This window comes from Schistosoma mansoni (assembly GCF_000237925.1).
Source record: "Schistosoma mansoni, WGS project CABG00000000 data, supercontig 0222, strain Puerto Rico, whole genome shotgun sequence".
In the NCBI taxonomy this organism is placed as follows: Eukaryota; Metazoa; Platyhelminthes; class Trematoda; order Strigeidida; family Schistosomatidae; genus Schistosoma; species Schistosoma mansoni.
In genome coordinates, this window is record NW_017386088.1 from 246,264 (window position 1) to 259,185 (window position 12,922).

Consider the following 12,922-nt stretch of genomic DNA (forward strand, 5'->3'; position numbering starts at 1 on the left):
TTGCACGGCAGTGTGCAGTAGTCTTTAAGTCTTGGCTAACGATGACTCCTAAGTCGTTGTGTGTCTGGACAACAGGTAGCTCTAAAGTAGGAGAATCGTTATGACAAAAAATGCTTAATGGTCATTTTCAAGTCGTATTTAGATAAACAGCAAGTATAGTTCAGTGATATCAACATCCAAATTAAAATCACTATAGCGCCCTGCGCAGAGCTCATCAATTATGAGTTCTTGTTTATTACGACAAGCAATCTTACTTGTGTCAGTCAAACAGTTATCTACAAGTGATCTGTTTCCGACTTCAACTAGACTGAACCTACTAAAATAAGTCAGTCTTCCTTACCCAATAAATACGACCACCTGCACATACCCATCAACGACTGGGTAACATTGTCTATTGAAGGAGGTCACTGAGCACCTGAAGGTCAAACTGTCCTAAAACGATTGGTGCGTCCCCTCGACGACTCGCAAGGTTTTGCAGAAGCAGTCAAATCAAAACAGTTTTTAAGTTGATTTGAGTTCAGCCACACTACGTCTGATAACGTTCATCCTTCAAGTAACGGAAGTGATACCATCACAATGAAGTAAAATGGTATTGTTATCGCGACGATTTTCCAGTTGGGACTGTAGCTGTAAATAATTCCCTAAAATCAATAGCTCATTAAGTGTTCGACATTGGATGTTGACCACATTTGTTTAAGTGGACTTGTTTAACTGAAGGCTTTCGGTCATGCATCTGTACCAGATCACGTTTCGACCCAGCGTGGGACACTGCTCCTACGTTCACTAGCCAGATTAGAGTAAACGCTTCTCGATACAGGATGAATTATGAGTTTGATTTACAAGTGAATTTGGTCACAAATCGGTATCATTTAAGGCACGATTGAAAGGCAGGAAGCTCTGTATATCAGGTTTTTTCACTTACGAGACTCAGTAGAGTATACATTTGCGACCGTGCCAAGAATCAAGATTAGAGCCTATAAATTTTTCTGATAGCGCTTAATCACTGTATCACAATGTCCAGATCCAACTGTCTAAGTTTTTCATATCACCTATCACGAGAGTTGGTTGTCCTAACTTATATTCTTAGTGCGAGACTGTGTGTGTGTTGTTGAGGGGCCTCATAATCAGACTAAACAAAACTGTCTAATCTTAACTAATTGATAGTTACGTCCGTAAACAATCCTCATTACTTTTCAGCTCCAATGCAAATGTTAAACCAAAAATAAACTTTGGCATCAATATTATACGAGACAGCATTATCTTAACGTAGATTAGTTGTAATATTGTATACAGTTTAACTAATAGTTATATGAATAACATAATTCAAATACCACAAGCAATAATGACAACTGAATTACGCAATTGTCTATATGTGGCTGTTTCCCCTTATAGTTTAGATCATTCTTTTTGGGTTTGTAGTTATGCTATTGTAATATTTTTGATGTCATGACGTAGATGTAAATGGCAACTGCAGGATATTCGTCTTTTTTCCCTGACTACATTTTCCCTATATGTCCTTTCTAAATAGTAGTGTAGTGAACAAACATTCAGATGAGTAAGATCAATTGATTATTATTCGATGAAATGTGAAAATCATTCATCAATTGTCCTTTAGATCCTTAGTGATTCCCTCAATGCTTAATTCCTTTATGTTTCCTTATCGGTTTTCTTCCGTCCAATCTTCTCAAACTTCTTTTGACAGGCATTTGTGTTACATACTACTGTTAACGTAAGTAGCACACTACAGTAGTTATTATTATTATTATCATAAAACGATTGATTAAGCCTGTTTTAATCCCATTTTAACCAGACATTGTTATTTTATGTCCAGGGTCTATCATACTTTAATGCAAATATGTATGTAATCAGTTAATTTATTAAATTTAATGAAAATGATCATTTTAATAGTTGAAATCATGTATCACTTGAAGCCAGACCACCATGGAAAACATGGAAGCACTGGACAGTCGTTTCGTCCTATTGTGGGACTCCTCAGCAGTACGAATTCACGATCCCGCCTCCCGAGATTCGAACCCAGGACCATTGTTTATTTGTATAGTTCAGTCGAATGTTGCTTATATCATTAAAGACGTAACTAATTAAAAAAGTATTTCCGATTAACGTTTTATTTCAAAGTTTCACAACAAATATTGTCTTTGATTAAATTAATGGAAGTTGATTGGTTGATTGGCGGCCTGTTTAAACATCTGGGCTACCTGTTCCTGTCATTTAGATATTTCAACAAGTTATCTAATTTCGTTTGTTCTGATACATCATTATGCCTATTAATCGCACAACCTATTCAGGTGCGTTTCTGAAAAGTGTAAGACCTTTCACTGTAAAGGCTACAGAAGGCCTAATCGGAGATATCGTGGTTGCTGGCAATATGCAGCAAGAAGAATGTACATTATCCAGATGTCGATTGACTGGGCTACTAACTTCTAACTGGCGATCACTCAATATTTATCGTCAGGAAGGACAAAAAAGTAAGAAACGGAAACTTGTTGAAGTACTTTGTGCTGAGAATTCTATATTGTACCAAAAATATAATATTGAATAAAGCTAATAATAATAATAATAACTGTTGAAAACCAAGAAGTATTGAACCATTCTTGGATCCTTGTTTCAAAGTCTTCAGTAGTGTACATCCAGGACCTGACCAAGAACTAAACTCACTATATTCAAGCCTCACAATTAATTTTTTCCTTTTGAAACTACTGAGTTTCTATCTAATCATTAACATTTTTAATCCCAGCCTATCCTCGACATTGCGCGACTGTCTGCCTCACTCGTGACTTAATTCAACTCCACTGAACATGGCTTTATCTCGGGAATTTAGTTATTTTAAATTTTTTTTAAGTATTTGCATGCATTGTGGAATCATTAGCTGAAGATTTAAAAACTCCACAAAACATCCCTACAAATGATAGACCTTAGTTGCAAACATTAACTAAATGTGTTTCATGATGTTAAGGATATTTGAAAGTCTTCCTGAAAAACAAATCCATCAACTTATTGATTTTCCCTTTTCCTTTTCTTAAAATAGGAATTTCCATGCTTTAGCTGCAAACTGACACACAAAAGTCTTCCTTGAATATGGTCAAAAACATTTGCTGTATTGCTACAGTGTCTATTTGTTAATTTTTCACTTTGCTTCCAAGGACATTGTAGATATATTCATATTTTGTAATTGTTTATCTAATTCATCCTTTCATCATTTCAAAATTACACGGCTTTTATTGATACTGTCAATGTATGACGATTAGTGATAATAATACTACTTAGGTTTTATAAACTGAAGGAGATAGAGAAGGCTTCGAGTCAACTACCTATTAGTTATACTTTTTCAGTTTAGTTTTGTTCTCTGAGCTGGGTGGTTTGGTCGTGCAGCTTTCATCGCTTTTCTGAACGAAATCATCAGCACAAACTCAAAGTAGAAGTGAAGTGTTCAAATTTCTCCATATATGACTCACAGCTAGTCCTGTAAATCTCGATCTCCATTGGTTCTTATTGATCTTTAGCCTGTCGTTATCTCCCTCTTTATTATGGTTCTCCGTCCTATATTTCTCCATATTTTTCTGTTTGGTTGATAAATTGGATCGATTTCAATGTGTATGTGGATTGCTGATTGACCTGAGTAGCAGGCTTCTAAAAATTCGCTAGTGTTTATGGTATGCACTCTATCTATGATCTCAACATTTTCCCAGTCGAATGTATGTCCATACGTGTCCACATGCATTGACATAAACGAGAATATGTCATGGCGTTTAACCGCTAATTGATGCTCGTGCATCCACTTCGTCGGATATATTGTTTCTAGAAGTTGGAATAGTTTATTTTGTAGATAATGTTCGGTTTTTCCTTTTTTGTCATTTCATCCTTTGATTTGCGTGATATTAGTTGAAGTGATTTTGATGGTTTGTGTGATACACCTATTCCAAACCGCTTCACTTGTCTCGTCATTTCTGATGTCTTTTATATATCGTAAGATGATCCGTTTACTGCTTCCTATACTTGATTTCGTTTGTGCTGATGAAATTTCGTAGGTAGCCATTTGTTTTAAAGGATCGTCTTTTTATATTTTTCTTCATTTTTCCGCGCTGCTAGTGTATTCACCCTCTCGAATAAAGTTTGTACGCAGTTATTTTTGTGAGTTTTTAGGTTGTTAGTACTGTAGTTCATAATTTAATATGTCTGGGTTGGCTTTTGATATACTTGAGTTTCAAGTTTCCTTGTATTGGTTCTAGTGATCCATACATTCAAGAATGTTAGTTTGTTGTTCAACTCCTTTTCATTCGTGAATTTTATGTCATCGAAGATGTTGCTGATCAGATTATAGATGTTTTACAGCTCACCCCTTTTGATTTCACTTATATATCATATCTACAAATAGACTTTTCCAGGAAAAACCCATTTTCTTCCGTTCTTTGTATATTCTCTAACATAGATTCATCATAATATTGTGGTGTGGGCTACTTATATCCACACAAGTAGTATATAATGATGGTCAGGCATTCAATGTATTTTAGTAGAAGATCGATAAGGAAAGAACGGGAACGAAGCGCAATTGAAAATGCCTGAACAATAATAGTAATCGGAGACTATGGACTGATATTCAGAGAAGGAATAGTCATGATTGTGAGAAGTGATTGATTGTTTGTAAATTAACTGTTTACTGTATGGTTGTCAGATTTTAGTGAGATAGTCTATAATTTTCGTGTCAAATACATTTGATTGTCTCCACTCATGTTCTCTATTCACTAAAGTATGACCTTCAAGTGAACTAAAATCATTTCTTTAAAGTTATTTTGCATCTCAATTACCAAACTATTGACCATGAACTATAAGACTTTTCTTTAGGATGAAAGACCTAATATTATTACTATCAGTTGAAGTTAGACATTAAAACCAGTGGATGCCGACTCAGTGGTCTATCGGTTAAGTGCTCTGGCGCGAGACTGGTGGGTCCTGGATTTGAATCTCGCGAGTGCGAGATCGTGGATGCGCACTGCTGAGGAGTCTCATAATATGACGAAACGAGCGTTCAGTGCTTCCAGGTTTTCCATGATGGTCTAGCTTCAATTGACTCAGGCTTTCAACTATTACTACTAATACTATCTATATATGCCTCCCCCCACAGAAACAGAATTGGGTAGTCAACTACCTTATAAGAACCGTTTAACCATAATTCCATAAAAAATTGATTGAACAACCATCATTTCAAGTAATGATGTATATCAGTAATAAATTTAAATTAATGATCATAATGAAAATAAATGAAAAACAAACAAATCATCATTCATAATTAAATGTGATAAAGATACATCTTACTAGGTCAAAGTGTCTTTTTTAATGATAATTTATCTAAGATATGATGAAAAGAAAAAAAAGAGGGAATTTTATTGTATATATACAGTGTATACTACTTATATTGATATAAATAAGTAGTAGTATGTAATACCGATCAGAAATGGAATGCCTAAAAGTAGAAGGTTAAGAAGATCAAATAGAAGAGAAAAAGAATGCAAACAAAGAGTAATTGTAATAACAACAAGAATGAAGGAACGATGAAGTTAGTAAGAGATGATTGATCGAAGATATACAAACAAAGTATTTGATAAATAGTTTTCATGCTTTACATTAGATAATGAATTGGTCTTCCCCACCTGACTGTTTGTTCACCATGTGTACATTGTTTAGCAATTTAAAGTAAAAATTAGTAACTAGGAAAAATGATTAAAACACTAACTACTTATAGGTTTTAAAGTGCAATTTGTCTAAGATTGAAAATACTTAGTCACTTACACTTGTAACCCCTCATGAAGGAGCATGGGACACCCGCCAGCATTCTTTATTCAACTCAGTCCTGGGAAATCCTGCCCAGTTGCTATTAATCATTTTCGTACCTGCTTCAAATTATCGATGCAGTGTGTTCTTTGACCTTCCTCTTTTCCGTTTCCTTTCAGGAATCCAAGTTATCACTTGCTTCATGATGCAGTTTGGTGATTTCCTCAATATGTGTCCTATCCACCTCCAGAATCTTTTCCTAATTTCCTCCTCAGCTGGAAGTTTGTTTGTTCTTTCCCACAGTAAGCTGTTGCTGATGGTAGCCGATCAACGGACATTCATTATCTTGAGTAGACAATTGTTTATAGATGTTTGTACACTTTTGATGATGGTTGTAGTAGTTCTTCAAGTCTCACTTCTGTACAATAGAAATGTCTTGACGTTCGTTTTGAAGATTCTGACTTTGATGTTGGTTGAAAGTTATTTTGAGTTCCGTATGCTCTTCAACTGTAGGAATGCTGTCTTTGCTTTGCCTATCCTCACCCGCACGTCTGCATTAGATCCTCCACGTTCATCAATGATGCTACTCAGATACGTGAATGTTTCCACCTCTTCCAGAGTTTCTCCATCAAGTGTGATTGGGTTGTATTTGAAGGTGATGCTTTTACCCTTGTGTATGTTGAGGTCTAACGCTGCAGAGGCTGCTGATACACTGTTTGTCTTGACCTGCATTTGTTGGTGTATGTAGGATAGGAAAGCTAGGTCATCTGAGAAGAAAATTGAAAGTATTTGAACAGATTTCGAGAACCAGGAGGTACTCTGAACCCGTTTCTTTTCGATATAATACTTGTTATTAGTCTATATTCTCAATTTCACAGTGTTGAGATCTGAGCTGTCCTGGGTTTCTCATTCCATCAAGTTTAAATGCAGTGACGTGGATCTTCAACGTCAAGGAATTCACAATAAATAACAAATACCATCATATAGCATCCACACTGAATAACTAATTACCTCACATACCTTACATCTGATTGGACACTTCACCAATTATCACTTCTTATACAAAGTCACTAATTCGAAAAGCTTAAACAAGTATATGAATTTATTCATGCGTCTAAGCTTTTTATACTCCTGTTTAACGATTTTTGATCTTCACTATACTCTATAAACTTTCAAAATTCCTACTATCCAATCAATATTCATTCAAGAACTAATCACAATTCTAAACTTAACCAATTCGATTAAGTGTAGCGAACAGAGCACGGGTGAGGGACAATCAATGTATTTTAGTACAAAATTACAGAATATTTCAGTAAAATATGAGAAGTATATAGTACATAAAGAAGAAAAGATGGATAGTGATTAGCAGTGGAATCCAGGACGCGCGTTTCGTCCTATTTGGGACTCGTCATCTGGACGTACCTGCTCTCAGAGTTGATGTTCATTCTGGGACTCGAACCCAGTACCTTTTTGTTTCAAACGACATCGCGTTATCCACTTAGTTACTGAGTCCACATAGCCACTTACTTGTACAATAGGGTGAATTTTAAATTCACTTGGTATTGTTTATTTGAATCTTCTTATTAATGTTTAGGACTTCAATTGATCAGTCTTTTATTATAGTAAATAGTTTATTTGCAAACTATCAATCAATTGACTCAATCTTGACCGTTCCTTCTGTAAATATCAGTTCATCGTCTCCGATTACTATTATTGTTCATGCATTTCCATAGCAATTGTGCTTCGTTCCCGTTCTTTCCTTATCGATCTTCTACTGAAATACTTTCAATGCCTGACCATCGTAATAAACTACTTATGTAGATGTAAGTAACCCACATCACAATTCAGAAATAAATCAACTTTTACTATTTTAATTTAAATTTCATCAGAATAAAATGTTCGTTTTATTGATTGTTCAATGTAGAATGAATGAATATACATCACTTATTGATTAAGGTTATAAATAAATAAGGTTTATCGAATTCTGATTTGTCTCTTTAAAAGTTACTGTGTTCAGCAAACGAGATCCGAATTTCTAGCGCCGTCGTGGATGCGCATCGCCAATGATTTACCGTTTCCCAGTTTTGTAATAACTATTTAACTATAAGACCACTTATTATACAACTTTTCATAACAGTTCAAACAAATTCATTGAAAGCATTCTAGTTAACTGAATGTGTTTTTTTGGCATGTATTGATTGAAGTTGATCATATTCATTACGAAGACAATAAATGTAGCAGCAACCTCTGCATCAATAGGCCTGCACAAACACAAAGGTAAAAGCAAGATTCTCAAATACAACACGGAGAACACCACCCCAATCACACTTGATGGAGAAACTCTGGGAGAGGTAGAAACATTCAAGTACCTGGGAAGCATCATTGATAAACAAGAAGGATCGGATGCAGATGTAAAGGTGAGAATTGGCAAAGCAAGGACAGCATTTCTACAATTGAAGAACATATGGAACTCAAAACAACTGTCAACTAACTTCAAAGTGAGAATCTTCAATACGAACGTCAAGACAGTCCTACTGTACGGAGCTGAAGCGTGGAGAACTACTACATCCATCGTCAAGATGGTACAAGTATTTATAAACAGTTGTTTACGCAAAATACTTAACATTCACTGGCCGGATACTATCAGCAACAGCGTTTTATGGGAGAGAATAAACCAGATTCCATCTGAAGAGGAAATTAAGAAAAGACGGTTGAAGTGGATCGGACATACATTGAGGAAATCACCGATGTGCATCACGAGGCAATCCCTATTTTGGAGTCCGGAATGGAAGCGGAAAAGAGAAAGGCCAAAGAACACATTACGCCGAGAAATAAAAGCAGATATGAAAAGGATGAATGTTAACTGGAAAGAACTGGAAAGGATTGCCCAGGACAGGGTTGAATGGAGAATGCTGGTGTGAGGCCTATTCTCCTGCACGAGGGGTAACAGGCGTAAGTAAGTAATACTTATTACGGTAACAGATCATCTTCTCCACTCTATTAAGAATTGAACTCATAATCTTCAAGCTTCATAGCCAATGCTTTATTATTTAGACAGCCACTTTGGAATAGTTCAATGTTTCTCTGCTTCATCTGAGTTAGTTATCATCAGGTTTCAACCTTAATCAATTTTTGCTTTGTTATTTTTTTATAGCCTGTCTTTGAACATCCATTTATTCAACAACCAGATAATTTTCCTAAAGAAAAATTAAAAATTCTTATATGGGAAGAAATTCAACGATATCGTAGTAATAAAACTATCAATGATATAGTTTATATCAATAATAATAGGAAAGTTGAACATATGGATGATCAATCAGGTAAGTTTTAAAGTTATATAGTTTTAAATAAATAAAGATGGATAGTGACTAGGAGTGGAAACCAGTTTGATGCGCGTTTTGTCTTATTCAAACTTCAACTCATTGCATAAGCAAATGGCTATCAGGATTCAGTCAGTCAGTCAGCTACAACGTAGGACCAGCACATTTATGCATCGGTCCAAATTGCCATACCTCACTCATTAGCACAACAAGATGAACACCGAATTCATAGAAGTAGTTAATTTTAGTGGTGGTAATATATAAAAGAAAGATTGTTTGTAAGGATATAGTATAGGAAGGTAAAAAGTTATGAAGCAATTTTAATCTCAAGGTTTAGGGGAAGATAAAGAGTGTATACACCTACGCCATTATGATCGATTCTGAGCCATGTCACCCACAGTCTCTAACCATTGGTTACGATGGTCGCGCGGACCCCAACCAAGTAGTCTGCATCTACCGACATGAAGCAGACTAGAAATTAGTGACTTCAAGCACTGATGCCACGTTTTGGTTTGGCCGCCCCTAACTCTCTTCCAAGCGTCCCCAATACTAGTCAGCGTTGCACGTCGTGGTAACCGGCGTTCGGGCATACGTAACACATGGCCCAACCATCTCAGTCGATGAAGATTTACAACCTCATTAACTGATTTACCATCATTCCCTAATACCCTGTGTCTAACCTTACTATTACTTACCCGGTTATCCCAGCAGATGCGAGCAATATTTCTAAGACTTCTGTGGTCAAATACTAGTAACTTACGAGTATCTTCTACTCTTAATGGCCATGTTTTACAGCCGTAAAGTAGAACAGAGAGAACTGCTACTCGATATACTTTCCCCTTAATTGATAGACGGATTCAGTGGCTAAGTGGATAACGCGATGCCATTTGAAATGAATAGTACTGGGTTCGAGTCTTCAGGTGAACATCAACTGTGAAATGCAAGTACATCTGTCTGACGAATTCCAAATAAAACTGAGACGTGCATCAAACTGGATTCCACTACTAGTCACTATTCATCTTTGCTTAGAATGCTTGTGAATTAAGGCAATATTCACAGTATGCACATATGCCAATAAGCGGCTGATCAATTGCAGTGTTAAACATCAATGGGAAGATCCAAGTAAACAATAACAAGTAAATTTAGATTAGTTTTATTCGAAGATGTTGTGATATGTTCTACAGACTATCAGTATTCTAATCATCATATTGAGTTAATTAAGAACTGAATAGCTTTATTAGTAATCTTTTCGATTTTAATAATTTGTATAACTCGTTAGACTGTCTATGGAGTTATTAATTCATTTGAGATTGGCAGTAGTAAAGCTGTGAATCAGTAGGATTTAGGGCATTCAAATTTTAGACAGCTGATCCTGATAGTGGCTATCAGGACTTAGTAGCTAAGTGGATGGCGTTTGAGACATACGGTATTGGGTTCGAGTCCAGGAGTGAACATCAGCCCTGGGATCTAGGCACATCCGTCTGACCAGTTCGAAATGAAACAAAATGCGGTTCCTGGATTTCACTGCTAACTACCATCCATCTTTGGATACAATGTTCTAGATAACGGGTTTCAACCTCTCTTCCAAATGATTCGATTAAATAAATCCCTAGAATTTATGACTAGAAATTGTTAATAAGAAGGGATTCTCTTGAAAAGAGATTAAAAGTAAACGCAATCAACCATAAGTCCTATAATATTAGTAAAGATTAAATCCGATAAGATACTTATGCTGTCAAATACCATTACCTCGAATAAGTATTTTACTTAGAGAGGTGTTTAGTTTTCTTTAAAGTGGATTTTCGCCTATTCTACACTTAACACCTCAATGTAGTACACTTGATATTATATCATGTAGACTAGTGACCAATACTGGAATCTGGTCAGTAGAATTTGACCAACACTAAAGAACTAAACAAACAAGACTTTGGTTCCTACTCAGTTGTCAATCAATTGTAAAGATTTCAATCCAAGAAGAAGTTTACTAGAGACCCGAATAGCTTACTGATGACGTCTCAGATTATGAAACCAGGTGATAGGGAATCGAATCCACCAGAGTACATCAGTTGCCTTGAGATTACATATACACCTTACTTACAAGTATCAGGTAGCAAGAAACCTAGGCCCAGAGTTTCCTTTTAAAAACCCTCAACCATAGAACACAATATTGGGGACTGTTATTATTGAGGCAATAATACAAATGCCTGGCGAGAATATAATTTATGGATGACCGTTAAACGAATCTTAAGAATAGCCTTGAACAATTTCAGCCTATCAGAAAACCTTTTACGTAGAGTAAGAATTTACGATTCAAAACCAAAAGTTAGAGTGGATATACTACTTTAACATAGTTTAAAACTTGTCCAGGTTAGACAGGGGTTCTGCCGTTCTGAAATCTTAATGCACATGATAAAGGAACTCATCCATGTGGCCCCAAAATGGTCGACTATTAGAGCTGCGATTAGGTCGCAGAAGTTCTTTTAGCCTCGATTACATTGCTTCTATATTGTTGGCGTTATGTTTAATGGTCCATCAAATATCACATGACACACTTCCAATCAGAACACCAACGTATATAATTTTGGTCCCGTGCCAAGCCTTTCCCACCAAACGAGTGACTCCAACTCATAATCCTGATTGTTCATATATCTCTACAGTACTCTTATCACTGGACTGCTGAAGCTTCAGTAACATCTGCAAAGTTTTCAGCCAGTGCTACTGGTGATCTTATTATTCAGTTTACAACAATTAGCATAAGTTTTCTTTGTGCCAGTCTGAATGGAGTAGAAGAAGTCTCTGTCCTTTCAGACTTCTTCCTCCAACTCATAATATATCGAAATACCACATCATCATGATAGTCTGCACACTGTTCAGTAGTTATTTAAAAACGCAATCAAATAAAGGGACTTCTCGGTAATCACATCTGTTGTAACTGCCTAACTATAACGTCGTCGTTGAAATCCGCTGTAAACTGTTCGTACGTGTCCATCGGGTACTGAAACAGGCGTCCATGACCTTGAAATTATTAACTCGATCCTGATCACTTCGTCCATAAATTCTGTTCTCTTCGCAACGCCTCAACTAACTGCCCTGAAACGTGAACTCTATTGGTCTATGAAGCATTCCACTTTTACAAGCCCTAATCTGACTTCAAAATTTACATGAGTGAATACATGAGTTTTACAGGACTTCAATGGTTTATCATTACGAAACTACAATACATGCCAAACTAAGACATTCCAGGTGAAAAATCGGAACAATATGATAAGTCTTGCTAATTGAGCGCTATACTCGGATCCTAAGCTATTCTCGTAACCCACAAGCTAAATCTACACAACAACTTGAACACGAAAGAAAAGGCACAAAATATACGAGAAGCCCTTAACTCCAAAGGTTCATTTATGTACAGAAAATATTGGGTTTATATAGTATTTTAGAAGTCCTTGGGTCTTCCGAGAATTCTGAAATGCTACTAAACCTAGTAGCAGTATAGTAATCAGCCAATTAGGAACTCTACATGTGACTTTTCATTTTCGCGCTGTTTCTGACAAAACTTCTAATGAACACTGATTGGATAAAAATACTTCCTAATGTCTCCTGAGGCTTTCTTGTCTATTGCGAGAGATTTTCTGGATCGCCCCAACATAATACACATGTAATTAATTTACAATAATTTGCGAACAGATGTTATTGATCTAATCATAAGATCTAAATATTAGTCAACATACGTTACGGTAAAGTTTGTCATGCTGTTTATATCGTCTCATCCAAACTCATTTCTATTATTGTATTAATCAGTTAGTTTTCCTGTTCCT

The 12,922-nt window shown here is 36.0% G+C and overlaps 1 protein-coding gene across 1 annotated transcript in view; it reads left to right on the forward strand.

Annotated features, from left to right (window-relative positions):
• Smp_142050 (Extracellular signal-regulated kinase 1/2,putative) overlaps positions 1–12,922 on the forward strand; it is an 80,369-nt gene that overhangs the window by 65,736 nt on the left and 1,711 nt on the right. Inside the window, exon 10 of the mRNA XM_018792109.1 lies at positions 8,942–9,107. Coding sequence (XP_018647268.1) covers positions 8,942–9,107 — 166 coding nt within the window. The remainder of the gene's footprint in view (positions 1–8,941; positions 9,108–12,922) is intronic.